We start from the raw sequence: 14,873 nt of genomic DNA, 5'->3' as shown, positions 1-14,873 counted from the left end.
TTGCTAAATCTCCTTGAAGATTCCTTATAGCACCTACGTACTAAGTACCCGTATTTATATAGGGGACTTAGCGATGAAATACAGTGCAAGAGTGGTATATACGCCCCCAAACACACTGTAATTTCTGAGATTGGGTCGATTTGGCTTTAGTAGGTACCAAATTGTTTGCCGTGTTACATATTTACCCGTTTAGAAAAAGGCAGCGGCTATTTACTTGAAACTTATAAGATCTTGTAAAATTGGTTCAAGAATAAGAACTTTAGTAATAATTTCTTATATTTTGCCCTTAAAATTAGCTAAAGTAATACTAGGTACAATGCGAACGTTCGAGGTTAGAGATGACTCAATTAAAGATTGGGACGATAGTGGATAGAATGTAAGCCTATGATTGGTCCGCGAAATGTATTATGACTCAATATATGCATGTAACCGCTTATGGACATCCTATTTTCTACTGTGCTACTCAACAAACTTTCTGAACACCGCTATAAAAACGTCCAGGTAACAACAACCTTGGAACGTTGTTACTTCATCTTATACAGCTTTCTTCTAGGATTATCATTTACATTCGTTGAATTCCGAATATTACAGAAATCGTCTAATCTGGCCTGAAGAGGCGATAATTGCTGCGGGCATACGTCGTGACCATCAAGTTCAACTTCATAATCAATATGATATCATCTCGGCAAAATCTGATACTTCCTAAATATCAGACATGAGCTATGGAATCCATCAAGTTTCTCACACTCTCTGACGAGGCCCCAAGCCTTTCAAAGTTGCCTGCCGATATTATCTATATCGTAATATCATACTTGGATACCGCAAGGAGCGTTGCTCATCTGTCAGCAACTTGTAAAGGGCTATATCACCTCGTCTCTGAAAGAGGATGGCAAATATTCGTTACACAACGCTTCAATACATTTATGATTTCTAACATCTCGTCTGCCGATGAGTGGAAAGCACGTGCACAATCATTAACTTCACAATCGAGGGATTGGGATAAGCATGGATTTGTCGTCGACGCCCTTTCCCCGCTACCTCAGCAACGAAGGCGGGATGGTTTTGCCAGACAATCCATTCCTAGTAATATCATAGTCGACGCCTACCACCGGCACGAAGGGAATTCTGTCCAGGACCTCATTTTCTGGGGCGCCGGAGAAGACGTATTCGGCTTACTACGACATCAGAAGGGACCCAAAGCTCATACTGATGAATATTTCGCTAGAAAGGGTGAGTTGTCTGGGTATCATCCTGGAAAAGACGACGTCACTTGCGTTTCCATACTCAGAGACAGCAAATACAACTACGGACAAGGAGAGGGGCCCCAAGTCCTAGTAGGTAGAGCTCATGGCCGACTCCAGCTTCTGTCTATGGGTGCCGAAGATTTCGGCAATGTGCTCTTGAGTTTTAAAGATCTCAATCCACTGCATAAAGCTTTAGTTAAGACGGAAATACAATCCATCGACGTCAACTATAAACAAGGCCTTCTAACAGCTGCGACCAAACACTGTATCCTTAACTACTCCCTCGACAAAGACCGACAGACAATTCATAATGCGCTCAACCAAGATCGTGGCTTTACAAATTATGTCTATGTTGATGATGATTTCAGTTTAAAGGCCAATCAAAAGGATGTGGGTACTTTTGACTTCATCCGATCCGTCAAATACGTAAATGGAAACACCCTGGCCGTAGGGTTGAATAGAGGACCTAGGCCGCTTCAGTACCTGGAATACACGCCAACGGGAATCGTCATATCTCACACAACGAAGACTAAAATTCAAAATATAAGACATGACAGTCGGCTCAAAACAGTCCGGGCAATTTTGCCCGTGGATACCAGTTCGCTCACCAGTGGGGGTGGAAATGCCGTGCTCACCTCATGGGACGACGGTACGGTCCGTCTCCAGGACCTCCGTACGCCTTCTCCGACCGACATGATCTTCCAAGACAACTTTGAAGTCACAACCCCGATCAACGCTCTACTTTCCCGCGGCCTCGAGAGGTTTATTGCCGGCAGCGCCCATAGTTCCATGTTGAAGGTGTTTGACTATCGTTGGCCGAAGAGCTATTACCATACCGACGGTTTTCCCTGTGGCCCCGGTTTCCCCCATCCGATGCCTCGGCCGCCGTCTATCGTAGAAGAGCCGTCCTTCCCTAACGATCGAGCTACATGCGATTACGTGGCTGGTCTACCGTGCCGGTGGCACGCGCTTTCGCGACACGACTTTTACCGCCCCAACTTTAACATGTGGCTCCCGACGTTCAAGACCAGGACCAGCTCGCCCGTGTACTCGCTCGCATCGCCGTCAGATGACTCGCCGACAATACTCGCGGGACTCTCGGGGATTCTAGTCGAGATCACTCCCAAGAGTAGCCCGTGGCCGTCAACACGGTCGGCCACATGTTCTACCAAGGACAGCATGTATAAACGACGTGGTGAGCGGATAGCCCTTATCGAAACAGGGTCTGGGTTCAGAGTAAATGATGAGGCAGATGTGCAGCGCGTACCAATAGTGCACCAGCAGAACTTCGGGGTTGTGAGGCAACTTTACGATTACGAGGATGAAAAAACCTGGCGGAATCGGCATCGGTTAGATGAGTGGTTGTACTAACCGAACGAGATATATTTAATAGATCTACCTTGTTATATTTATAAGAAATGTGTTAGAGGGTGCTAGAGGACCGTCCTTTTCTTATAGCGGGGTTCACAGCTTAGATTACGGAAGAAGCCACACATCTCCTACTTTGTATAGTCAATAATACACCTATGAAAACCAGTCCCACGAAGGGATCGACTATTAAACATGCCTCGCCTATTAAGCACCTGCCAACCCAGTCATGCTTTCGATAGAAGTATTTCCTTCCCGTATCCCATATATACCCAGTACCGGTACCCATCATCATTATATGAACAGTCTAAGACCCTCTTATAGGACATAATACCATCCACGCCATTAATCGTCTACATGGAAAACTTGGCTTTCCGCGCCTTCCGCGCCACAGAATCCTCCCGCCTCGATATCAACACCTCAACCGGACAAACAGGCTCCAAGATATGAACGGGCAAAACGCCGTCGTTCTTCCGAGGAACCTCAATCTTATCCCCATGTGCGGGTTTCATATCAAACTGCAGCACGACCAGCGCGACGAAAGCCAGGATTTCATTCATGGCGAAGTGGCGTCCAGGGCACAATGTCTTGCCTCCACCGAAAGCCCTAAAAGCCGCGGGATGGAATGCGTTATTTTGTTTCTGTTTCACCACTCCCCCCACCCCTCCATTTTCTTTTCCGACGCCACCTTCCTTCGTAACCAGAAAGCGCTTAGGGTTGAACGAATCGACATCTTCGCCCCAGATCCGGCTATCGGCGTGGATGACGCCGCCTGCGATCTGAACTACAGAGTTCTTCGCTAGGAAGTACTGGTTTGCGAGGATGTGGTCCTGCTTCACTAGGCGAGTGGAATAGGTGTCGGATCCGAGACGCAGGCATTCGCGATACACGGCCACGAGGACGGGGCAGGTGTCTCGGAGGTCCGTGAGGTACAATCGAGCCCTCCCTGAAGTTGAATCTAGTTTGGGTGTTTCGAGAACTGCTTGGACTTCCTCTCGCACGCTAGCTAGTAGCGAGGGGTCGGCGTATAGGTGCACCAAAATCCAGAATGTCGACGTTGTGGCGTTCACGATCCCCGCGAAGAGGAAGGAGAGTTCTTCGCGTGCGATGGCTGGTAAAGCCCACCCGTGCTGCTGTGCAATTTCTACGCGCCGCTGCACGATTGATGATCCCTTCTTGTGCAGGCCTGCTTCTAAGTACACAAGAAGCGCCGCGGATAGTTTTTCACGGCCCAAATACGCCTTCGGGGCTGTAATCGAAGGGTAAATATTCATTAGCAGGGACCCGAGCCCGTGGTCGAAGTCCCAGAACGAGGTTTCGAGAGACGGGTCTACGGCGATTGGGTTCTGCGGCCCGTAGAGGTACTTTGCGGTTGATACGGTGACGAGATGGCGAACCCATGAGAGGAGGTCTATAGGGCTAGTAGGCTGTGTGGTGACAGAGGCGATTTCGTCCTGTATCTCGTGAGCTGCGGCGAGACTGAGCTCTTCGAGGTACGACCCCGGACCCAGCTGTACGTACACCATATCCTGGATATCGGCGAGAAAGCCGCGCTCCTCGCCGGGTCCTGGGTCGAGGTTCTTGCGCGTGATTTCCATGGTTGCGGCGTCGAGGCCGAGTACACGCTCGGTGACTTCTGGGATGATGGGGGTGAAAGAGAGAACTTTGGACGCGCGCTGCACGGCGACAGCGAGGGATGGGTCTGCGACGATGTAGATGCGGGATCCGGGGACGGGGAGTGTGAAAATAGGGAGATCGCGGTGCCGGATTCCGAGATTCTTGATATACCGACCGCCGAAGATCGCCATGCCTATTATGTGTCCGATCACGGGGATTGCGGGCGCGAGGACTGTGGGTTCTCGTGGGTTGAGTTTCCGCTGGGAATAAGATTGGATGACGATGATGATGGTTAGGATGGGGATGAGGATGAAGGCTGTTGCGTAGACGATCCAGGATTCTGGTGAGAAGTTGGGGAGCGCCATTGTGTTTGAATTTTGGGGTTTAAATATGGACTTGAATTGACCTCTTATGTACCTATGAGTTTGTTTAGGCCTTTAAAATCATGATGGTTTTATTCTGGAAATATGAATCTACGGATTTCATGTTAGCTAAGTTGGCTGATGTTGAAGGTTTGGTAGGAAAGTAAGGGGCAACCGATACCGAGCCCCTAGGGAGTTCTTAGTGTTCCTTCCAAATATATTCTCGAATTGTAAGAATGCCGCTTCCTCATATCCCAATTGTTCGAGTCAAGTACGTCCCAATGTTGTTTTTGTCACACGTTGAAACTTTGGTGAGAGCCACTTACAGGTTCGGTATTCAGTTGTTTCCTATTAACGCCTATACGACATCTAAACCAGGGGAGAAGACTTCCAGGTTATACTTTCGCTCCACTTCAATATTACCTAGGTACCTAGTTTCTCGTTTCTCGTTAGAGCATTGAAATTTCGACTATAAAATTACTAAAATATCCAACGTTACTGAACATAATTTCAGTGAATAAATGTAAGTACCATTTTTTATGAACTCGCCATTATAACGTGACATTGACAAGGGTCCCCCGCAATTGGATTGGTGAAGCTTTAATGAGGAACTGTCACTTGAGCCAACGGCTCTTCTGGAAATACCCCCATTTGAGAATATGTCTCTATAGGTGAATGTGTAAGCATGTCTTTTGAAGGTATGCAGAAAAGGGGACACGCCTATTCATGGTATAACGAGGAAGAGAAAATAATAGAACTTGGTGGTAAACGGAGAAGGAACTATTTTCACGGATCAGATTGCCACCACTTTGCTGTGATGAATTCGCGTATAAAAAAATAGTTACAGGGTTGATATATGCCTAGGTACCTAGATCTAAGTAGGGAACTCAAGAGGCGATAATGATACGCTCATCAACGACTAAATTGATAATGTAATTCGATATTATACAAGCAATTAATATATTCGAGGCTGTCATGTTCTTGGTGTGGTGTTGCAACTTATCTGCCATCCGAAGATATCGTCCTTGCAAGTGTTCTAACTCGGCAGACTAGGACCAAGCCAGAATACTGTTTGCCTTGTAGGGAGATTGTGATGACTGGGTGATTGTGTCGTTGGTATGCCTATGCCTAGATTCCCTTGACCATGTTGAATGGCAAAAATATTGTCTAATTTTCTCCCAATCACTCTCGAATATGGCTAAATTCAGAAATGAAAATTCGCAACGTATTTTTGTTTTCTCTCGGGTCCTTCTTTCCTCCTGACTCGCTCTTAGTTGATTGATCGCGCTATCCTCCTTATTCAAGAGAAGGATTCAATTGCGAATAGGTTCAAGTTCGTGACAAAGGAATACCATGCAATAAAGGCAACATGCAGCTTAGGCAATAAAGAAGCTGCCTAATAGTTTAACTTATAGGTAAGTATGGTGTAAAAACACGATGCCTATTAGGCTACTAGACAACTAGGTGAGTAGGTGCTTGATTAAGCCTCTTATTGGCCTAAACGGGTGACGTTGCTATTGTGGCTTGTATTTCTAGGTGCAGGCAGGTACGTTGGCTGGGTTACGTAAGACCGGCAAGAGCGGTTTGCGCCTCAGAACCTTCGCACCTTAGCACCTTAGCACCTGGACAACGGCTGGGCAGGCAGGCTTCCAACTTTGCGCTGGAAGCTGCCACTATGAATGTCACCTAGTTGATCCACCTAAGCTCCTAATTGGACCTAATTGGATGTTGTACATCTGTACAATACGAAGTTCGTCACACAGACTGCACAGACTGCACAAACTGGAATCAGCCATCATCAAGTTCAACCTCTCTAAAACATTTCATGTCAACACTAACCTTAACACATCTTTGTTCACGCCAATCTCGCTTATTATTCTGCGCCATACAATCCCCATTCAAACCTTGCCGTCTTAACCATCCGACGTCGGTGCGATAAAACTATCACGAGTGAACGAACGATAAACATAAACGATTTACCAGTGTCTAAGGCCATCGAATCGCATATCGTCTCTGTGCCGTCAGTCCCGATTTATTTGGTTGTCGTCAGCATTAGCATTTTAGTCCCTGCTTGGGCATTCAATCGTACTACGCAATACCAACAAGACTATTCATCGTTCATCGACAGAAATAGTCAAGATGTCGCTGAAAGACGAGTTTGCGACGAGGAACTTCAGTAAGCCATCCATACATCTATATATTTAACCCATCCATCAGGCTAGCGCTTGCAAGCCGATTTTGATATAGTAAACGGTGGCTGACTATTGTGCAACCAGGTATCTATGGACAATGGTAAGCCTCCAGATGTCATCTCTTTGATGTCCTCGCGACGTAGCCAATGTCTTCAACTTGTCAAATGGCGAATACTCAAGTTGGGCTGCGAGGTATTGTTCTCCCGGATTGTTATGGCTAACGGAATACTGTAATCAGGCTCGGTATCTTGTCCATGATCCTATGCTTTGCGCTGGGCATTGCGAACCTCTTTAACCTCTTCGGCCACTTTCTCCTTATCATCTTCTCCATCCTTGCTCTGTAAGTTCTTACCCTCCTAAGAAGACTACTTCAAGGGGAACAGCCGGAAGCTAATATACTCTGTCAATAGGGTCTCTTGTTTCATCATCCTCTTCGTCGAAGTGCCCCTCCTACTCCGAATCTGCCCTACTTCGGCTTCTTTCGATGCCGCAATCCGCAAAGTCTCGACCAACTACATGCGTGCTGCTGCTTACGGCGTGATGGCTGCCGTCCAATGGGTCAGTCTCGCAGTCGCCGTCAGCAGCCTGATCGCTGCCGCTGTTGTCCTGACATTTACCGCTCTATGCTACACTCTTGCTGGTGTCAAAGGCCAGGCCTTCGTCGGAAGCAAGACCTTGGGCGGCGCGGGCGTTGCGCAGATGATCGTATGATCAATTCATGATGCAAACGAATCAACGACCTCGAACGCTTTAGAGCGGTACACGTCTCTCTAGCTTGTGCAGGAACAGTTGGTGGAAGGTTTCGTTCTCGACGTGATTCACGAGTATCAGTGGCTTAAAAGGAGTTGTACCCTGCACGTGAAGGGGTGTATGTGTGGTTTTCTGGTCTTGTTACCCTATTCGGAGGAGAAAAGGAAGGGTTTGCATTGTTTTTTGATCGTTAGGAACGGCGTAACGGAATATGACAAACAAGACGGCTGCGGAAGTTCTGGTTTTCCTGACTTGATACCGCATCCAGAATGGATGAGATACCCCAGTCTGGACCTGGTGTTTTGAATCTGACATCTTTCTAAGTTCCTACCTCTACTGCGATACCTAAGACCTAAGTTCTAAAAGAATGTTGACTGGACTAGGCTTTATACTGTGACTTGTTTGTGGTCTGGTTGATAATAAGCATGTGGCTACATACGTACCGTTGCGTCGGTACACACTACTAGCATGAGTCTGGATAGCTGTCAAAAGGTACGATCAATTAATCCACGAACAGCATCGTACTAGCAGAGCATACCTATGATAATAAACGATTTTCAAGGGACATTAGAGCTATATCTAAAGCGTCATGGCTTCCACCAGTCTGAATCACCCCACATAGGCCCCCACTTGCTTTTCTATAAACCCAGCTGATGCAAGGCGACCCTGAATATCTGGAACATACCTACCTATAGGTATATGTTGCCACTTAGTGAACTTATCAATTGAAGAAGTTTTCCAACTACCAAATACGTAACTAGATTGATTGCGTACTTACCCATATATACATGTCGAAGTATGTACATGACTGAAACGTGAATATGAAGTTCCGTACTGCTGGTTACGTTTTAGGTCCATTTCGGGAAGTCTGGAAAGGGAGAAAGTTTCAACGACTCAGTTCGAGCCTCCAAAAAAACGGACAGATTTTTTCTAAAAAACCTTTCTCAACGAATGCTACGTTAGAAAGGTACATAATACAGTAAGGGCCAAAACCGTGGGGAAATATATGCTGCATGCCGTCATTGCTACTACTGCAGACTAGGGGGTTAGTTAATGGGGTTTCACGATAGCTTCTCTTACATTTCTTTCCAATGAAGGTTCCAATCTTGTTACTTTCTCACCTAGAATTTAGAGCTGCCTGTACTATTTTGGATGATATTGACTTTCTAAAGGCCTTCGAATTTGCTACAGTGAGTTGATATTATCAACTGGTTATTATTAAAAGACCACCTTACCTGGAATATCGTCGGCACGGCACTTACGGGAACGACTACCGTCCCTCGCGCTCTATATGGTGCATGCAGTTGAGCCCCCGGAGCGGGGACGATGGAGCGTGACCACGATGTTGCGTCCGTTTGACATATCACAGTTGGGGAACGGGGTTATACTGCATTTTTTGGATCGTTGTCATGTCCATTAAAGCGGCCTCCGGTGTCACACTACACATCACATTTTTCAATTGCTTTACGTGGTGATCTAGATGTACCTAGGTCCTACATACACGAGTTCCTCGCCAGACCGAGCTGTTACCGAAAAAGAGGACCTATGCTTATACTAGTACGGTGACCGAATAAGCTGAGCGGACTATACGGTACTACTAGGTACCTACAATGCACTATATAAAGCGGAGAGCTAACTAGAAGCTCTAGAGTCATACATACCTAGGTATCGTACAGTACCTATTTATACCCCTATCACGGGCTACCGTCTAAGTACCCGACTAACTATTCTGTGTAAGGAGATAGTTTGGCTTATTCGCTTCGCCGTAAAAACTCTGATACATCATGTTACCTTGTATACATGTGTATTTTACCGCATGATCAAGATTCTAGAATTGCCCAGGATCGGCGCGGATATTGATGTTGCGTCTAGAGAAAACCCGATGGTGAGGCTCACGAAAGCTTGCGGGAGTATACTTAAGGTATACTGTGCCTCTTTCATTCTGGCCATTCACGGACCGGATATGTCAACTGGTACCTATTGGAGATATTGGAGTAGGTAGGTCGTACACACTTCACCCCCACGATCTGTTTCTAGAGTTTATAATATTTGAATATAATGGGTTCTAATTAAGGAGGCATCCTTATTTTCTTATTCCCGGATCTTCATCAAACCTCTAAGAGTGACAACCAGACTTTCTAGTTCTAGATAGTAGATACGTATCATACATACATATGTATGTACACAATCATATATGAAACCGTTATGTACGTTTAAGTCTCTTTTACTGGTAATAGTAACTGTCACTTGCATTAATCGAACTCCTTGTGGATGCTTGCGTCGATAATGGCGCTAAAAGAGCATTATGCGTTAGAGGGGCAGCACTTAGGTTCCTCCACTGGAAAGAGCTCCAGCGTTGCTAACATTATGTATTAGGCCGCCGTGATTGGCCAATATCGTCTTCAGACCGCCTGCATAAAAGTCGAACAAATAGATCAATGAGGCACTCGCGATGCGTGTACCCCGAATGTACCCCTCACTAGAGGATCGTGGTTGCTAGCTAGGAGCAAGAGCAGGAGCTTGTGACCCGGAAGAGAAAGTACATACCTACATTTTACTATGTACATTTATGTAGTACAAGCGGGGTACCTTAAACGGTAGCTCATCGAGGTCCGATTATTCGTCTATTCGACCTTTTCAACAACCTGCCATCCTTGTCTTCGATCAATTATTGGTAGCTAATAGGAACCAAGATTATTCCATGACATCGCCAATAGCTTCAGGTACTGTTACTAACCCGCCTGCATTGACGAACTTGAGAGTGGCCAGGTATTTAAGTCATCCGAGTCCCTCTTCGAGTTTCATCATCGTGACTTTACTAGTTACAGAATCAAGACGATCAAGACCCAATCATTTTCAAATACTTATCAATAAGACCCTCAATACGAGCTCTGGAGACGACGCCTGTTTACGTACCTGGCCTAGAAGAAACTTTAGAATCTTCTAATTGATGTCCTTTGTTCACGACTCGGGAATAATTGACCTTGGAAACTCGTAACTACCCACCTAAGTTGGTTGCTTGGTTGCGCAATCGTAACCGTTTGTTACACTTTCTCGTCAAATTCTTATTACGGCTAAAACTGTCTGACGTTTACATCATCGTTTATCGACAAGACGTTTTAATTCCCGGAAAGCTATTTTCGTATATTTTCCTTTCCTCTTCTTTACAACTTCAATGGTTTTCTTATTCGAAATTTGAACCGAACAAAAGATCGACTACTAGGAACTCAACCGACATCGATACTACCGACACTGCAACATTACTGCAACATTATCACCAATCGAGATCCGGCTAAGGCTGCTGACCTGGCCGAGTCTGACATACATTGCCCACTTTGTCCCATCGACCAATCAATTATCGAACTTGTGAGTGGCCGACGCACAGCTTTGGAGAACCCCTCCATCACAGAACCTTCCCTAGAATCCCTACGTTCTTTGTCTATTATAGCGTAGCCATGTTAGTTTTTGCTTCCTTTTCCCTTTCTGTCTTGGTTTGAACAAACATCTGTCTTGTTCAAATTCATGGTGTAAATAACCATATTTGTTACCCAACTTTCCCGTTTCTCGTTTCTCGTCAGGAAAGACGGGAAACGTCAGATCTGCATTTCAATGGCATTTTGATAGGAGGAACGTGGCATATCGCCGGGTCCGTTTCCATTCCCACAAACACATCGCATTTCCTATCAAGACAAGACAGACTATCCCGCTACTCTCTTCCTAAGCTAGCTTATCAACCTAACCGCATATTTTCACAATATCCTTTTTTATCTCTTCACCGCATGATAGTGACAGGGGATTGGATCTAACGGGTGGACAGTTAGGCAAGCTTAAAACCTGGTCTGGCCTTTGGTCTAGTGTATCTGATAAACCCACGATCCACTACCTAGACCACTACCGAGACACACGAGATTCCTCAGTCCAACCCTATTTCAATCCATTGGACTCCTGCGTTATCGCCTCGTTGGACCTATACGATCATTTTTGAGGCTCATTGGTATTTATGTGGTACGTATAACCGTCAGCTTACAGCACATACTTAATCCCAATATCCCAACCCTACAACTACCCAGCTACTTAGGCGGGTGTCTAAGCGTATAATCGCTGTATCCTTATCTGAGCAAAGCCAATATTCTAGATATACTAAGGAATAGAATCATTGCTCGCTCTGTCCCGGCTCAATCTATTTCCTACTCGTTCCACACCACAATCAATTTTTACTAATATTTAATCGAATTGTCTAGGTCACATTGCTACCGACTACATATTAATTGCGGCTGTTTTGTGCACTTGAGCTAACAGCAATTGCATTTTTGTTTCTATTTTACCCAAGATGTCTGCCGCCACTATACAATCTAATCCGTCGGTCCCTCCTCGCCCTACTAGGAGTCAGGAGAAGGACAATGGCTCGTCCGTACCTGCTATTCCCCCGCGTCCCGTCCGCCGCCTGAATCGTTCTCTCTCTCCCAATCCGGCTCGATTTGCTCCTTCACCCTTAAATGAGAGTCCTTTCGGCCCAAAAAGCCCCGGTGCTGCTCGACACAGCCAAACCCATCTTGGTGAGGAGTTGGAGCGTCCTACTAGTGTTGATATGCCCAATGTGGGCGAGGAAGGTCGGGAATATGCTGTGGCTATAGGGGGGTTAGGCACATCCCCAGATGATGATGAAAGTCGTCGATCGTCTACTTCCCCTGAACAGACTCGTACTGTTGGCGAGGATATTAAACTTTATGCGCCAAAGCCGACAATGCCCGCCCAAAGCGCCAAGCAACGGGTTGCCCAAGTCACCCGCACCGACTCTGAGAGAGCTGCTGCTTTCGGAATTGGGCGCTCCTCTTTCGAAGACCAGGCTTACCCTGGCCGAAGTCTGAAGAAGAAAGGAAGCACCACAAGCCAGCTTTCTCACCAGAGTGAACCCTACGCCGAGGATGAACATGGCATACCTGAGATTGGACAACGCGTTCCCATGCTACTCAATGCCGGTGATGTTCAGGCACCTTCGCCCGCTCCGGCCCCTAGAGCTGTGAGTGTTGACGGAACCAAGCCCGCCCGAAATCACACGAGAAAGACAAGCTCTCGAGGCGGGTTTGGCGATCTCCCATCGGATGTTTATGGTCTTCACGGCCACGGCGTTGCGAACACCGACAAGCTTGAGAAGGCGTACTACGAAAAGCATCCCGATGCTTTGCAGAAGGAGCGGTATAACCATCTTCACGATCGTGCCAACGATTATTCGATGAGTAGCGAGAATCTCAACAAGATCGTTCGGGACACGGCCAGCCGTGGTGCTGGTTTTGGTAACGCAAGATGCCAGCAAGCTTTGGAGTGTTTCTAATCAATCATTATAGGTACTTCCGCAGAACACGTTGGAACTCCCAGTGAGCAAGTCGGCTACCGAGCCGCCGACGAATATACTTCGCGTATCTCGAGACCGCCATCCACTGCCCCTAACCACGACGCGAATCTTACGTCGCCCTTGAAGTCGAGCTTCACAGCCGCCGAGGCGACTACCGGTCAAGCCGGGACTGCTAACAATGACGAGGTAATCCACGTAGATGAGCCACGACGTAAGGGATATGCCAAATTTGGCGACGAGCAATCTGCCGAGGGCGAAGGTGTTGATGACGAATCCGAGTACCCAATCCTCGCATCCGACGAAGTAGCTAAAGATCCCTCCCCTTACCAGCAGCAACCTGCAGTAGAGCCTCCTTCCGAGCGACAAGGGGAATCTAAAAGCCGTCCCACAAGTAGACCTGCAAGTATATATAGCCCCCCACCCACTGAGCTGCATTCTACTCCGTTGGACGACGTCGAAGAGTATGAGCCCTTATTTCCGGAAGACGAGAAGAGCGGTAAGAAGCCTATGACCCAGGCCGAGAAGCTGAAGGAGCGCCGCCAGAGATTCCCTAGTCAGGACATCTGGGAGGATGCTCCTAACAGCGTGCATTCTACCGCGGAAGTCTCGACACCAGAGTTATTAGAAGCTCGCCAGAAGGAACAAGCTATTTTAGACGTACCAACACGAGAGGGTGAAACCCCCGCTCAGGCCTTTGCGCGGAAACAAGAGGAACTGGCCGAAAAAGAGGCTGTTACTCCTGACAGCTTCCTATACCGACAACAAAAGCCCCCGTCGTGGGTTGGAAATCAATCGCATTTGGCTAAGGAGAACAACGTCCGACCCAGCTCAACTCAGAGATTTCCGAGCCGAGACGTTTGGGAGGATACACCTGATTCTCTACAATTTACTGCTACTGTTTCAACCCCGGAAACTCCTGATGAGCCGCAAGCAGATGAGGAGCCAAAGCCAGCCGCCGAACACGCGCCCCCAAAACCCGCAGTACCTTCACGTCCCAAGAAGCAAGGATCAGGTGACGATTCGAAACCCAGTATCCCCGATCGTCCGAAGCCTCAAATTCCCATTCGCCCTTCCAAGCCAGTCGTGGAATCCAAGGGACCCGAGCCCGTGGTAAAGACGAAGCCAGCGGTACCTGCAAGGCCCGCCGGAGGGAAGATTGCTGCGTTGCAAGCAGGTTTCATGTCGGATCTAAACAAACGTCTACGACTAGGCCCCCAGGCCCCTAAAAAGGAAGATCCTCCCGCCGAAAATCCCGTCGAGGAAAAAGAGAAGACTCCATTATCTGACGCAAGGAAAGGCCGTGCCCGTGGTCCTCAGCGACGAGCTCCTACTAAGGCGGCGGGCCCGAGCGGAACAGAATCGGGACATCCACCTGTGGCTAATGGGAAACCTACTCTCAGTTTCTCTATGACTCGTACGCTATGGAGTATAGATGAGGAGGGTACTATGACGGTGGACGGCTTAGGGCCAGCGGCATCGTCAGAAGTAGAGACGAAACCGGGCGAGACGGCGAGCGAAGAGCCAATCGAGGCGGACAAGGCCCAATTACCCGTGTCGCCAGAAGACAACTCGGAGTCTAAACCAGAAAGTAAACTTGAAGGAACACCACCGGTCAAACCAGAAGACGATCTAGCCGATTCTAAACCGACAGAAACGGAGAGCGAACCTCAACCGATAGAAGAGACCAAAACACTTGCTACCAACACAGCTGGCGAGTCTATATTAGAAGAGACCATCGAGAAGAAGCCTTCAGGAGACCAAGTCCAAAAGGTTGAAGAGGTTAAGGATGAGGTGGCAGAATGATTATACGACAACCATTTCTACCGTTAGGGAGTGCAAGTCCGTCGTGTTTCGTTTCCAGTTCATTCCACATTTCCTTTGTTTAGGAGGGTGGTACGAAATGGATTGAAGGCGAGGGATTTCACGCAGTTGCGAAACAGTGCAAAAAAGGTATCAAGGAAAAGAAAAGCAGAAAACAGCAAACCGT

At 47.3% G+C, this 14,873-nt stretch overlaps 4 protein-coding genes across 4 annotated transcripts; 3 read left to right on the top strand and 1 right to left on the bottom strand.

Moving 5' to 3' along the window:
* Positions 1 to 1,087: 1,087 nt before the first annotated feature.
* Positions 1,088 to 2,715, top strand: GGS22DRAFT_155316 (uncharacterized protein). The gene has a single exon (XM_047960187.1). It carries the CDS (start codon positions 1,371 to 1,373, stop codon positions 2,613 to 2,615), a length of 1,245 nt encoding a protein of 414 aa, XP_047822034.1. The 5' UTR covers positions 1,088 to 1,370; the 3' UTR covers positions 2,616 to 2,715.
* GGS22DRAFT_155314 (cytochrome P450) lies at positions 2,667 to 5,215 on the bottom strand. The gene is made up of 2 exons (XM_047960186.1): positions 4,918 to 5,215; positions 2,667 to 4,702 (listed from the first exon to the last, which is right to left on the bottom strand). Exon 2 carries the CDS (start codon positions 4,592 to 4,594, stop codon positions 2,966 to 2,968), a length of 1,629 nt encoding a protein of 542 aa, XP_047822033.1. The 5' UTR covers positions 4,595 to 4,702; positions 4,918 to 5,215; the 3' UTR covers positions 2,667 to 2,965.
* Positions 5,216 to 6,619: 1,404 nt separating this feature from the next.
* On the top strand, positions 6,620 to 7,584 carry GGS22DRAFT_94483 (Golgi apparatus membrane protein TVP18). Its single transcript, XM_047968490.1, has 4 exons — positions 6,620 to 6,767; positions 6,868 to 6,883; positions 7,022 to 7,123; positions 7,194 to 7,584. Exons 1-4 carry the CDS (start codon positions 6,731 to 6,733, stop codon positions 7,492 to 7,494), a joined length of 456 nt encoding a protein of 151 aa, XP_047822032.1. The 5' UTR covers positions 6,620 to 6,730; the 3' UTR covers positions 7,495 to 7,584.
* A 4,279-nt stretch (positions 7,585 to 11,863) lies between these two features.
* GGS22DRAFT_178149 (altered inheritance of mitochondria protein 21) lies at positions 11,864 to 14,689 on the top strand (the record flags this gene model as incomplete). The annotated part of the gene is made up of 2 exons (XM_047963557.1): positions 11,864 to 12,821; positions 12,879 to 14,689. The coding sequence occupies 2 exons, from the start codon at positions 11,864 to 11,866 to the stop codon at positions 14,687 to 14,689; spliced, it is 2,769 nt and encodes a 922-aa protein (XP_047822031.1).
* Positions 14,690 to 14,873: the final 184 nt, after the last annotated feature.

Source organism: Annulohypoxylon maeteangense (genome assembly GCF_022496945.1).
Source record: "Annulohypoxylon maeteangense strain CBS 123835 unplaced genomic scaffold GGS22scaffold_3, whole genome shotgun sequence".
NCBI lineage: Eukaryota > Fungi > Ascomycota > Sordariomycetes > Xylariales > Hypoxylaceae > Annulohypoxylon > Annulohypoxylon maeteangense.
This window is presented reverse-complemented; position numbering and strand designations above follow the sequence as displayed.

Coding starts and splice junctions, on each gene's coding strand:
- GGS22DRAFT_155314 (XM_047960186.1), bottom strand. CDS start 4,594: ATGGCGCTCCCCAACTTCTCACCAGAATCCTGGATCGTCTACGCAACA.
- GGS22DRAFT_155316 (XM_047960187.1), top strand. CDS start 1,371: ATGGGTGCCGAAGATTTCGGCAATGTGCTCTTGAGTTTTAAAGATCTC.
- GGS22DRAFT_94483 (XM_047968490.1), top strand. CDS start 6,731: ATGTCGCTGAAAGACGAGTTTGCGACGAGGAACTTCA. Junction 7,124..7,193: donor ATCTTCTCCATCCTTGCTCT/GTAAGTTCTTAC, acceptor CTCTGTCAATAG/GGTCTCTTGTTTCATCATCC.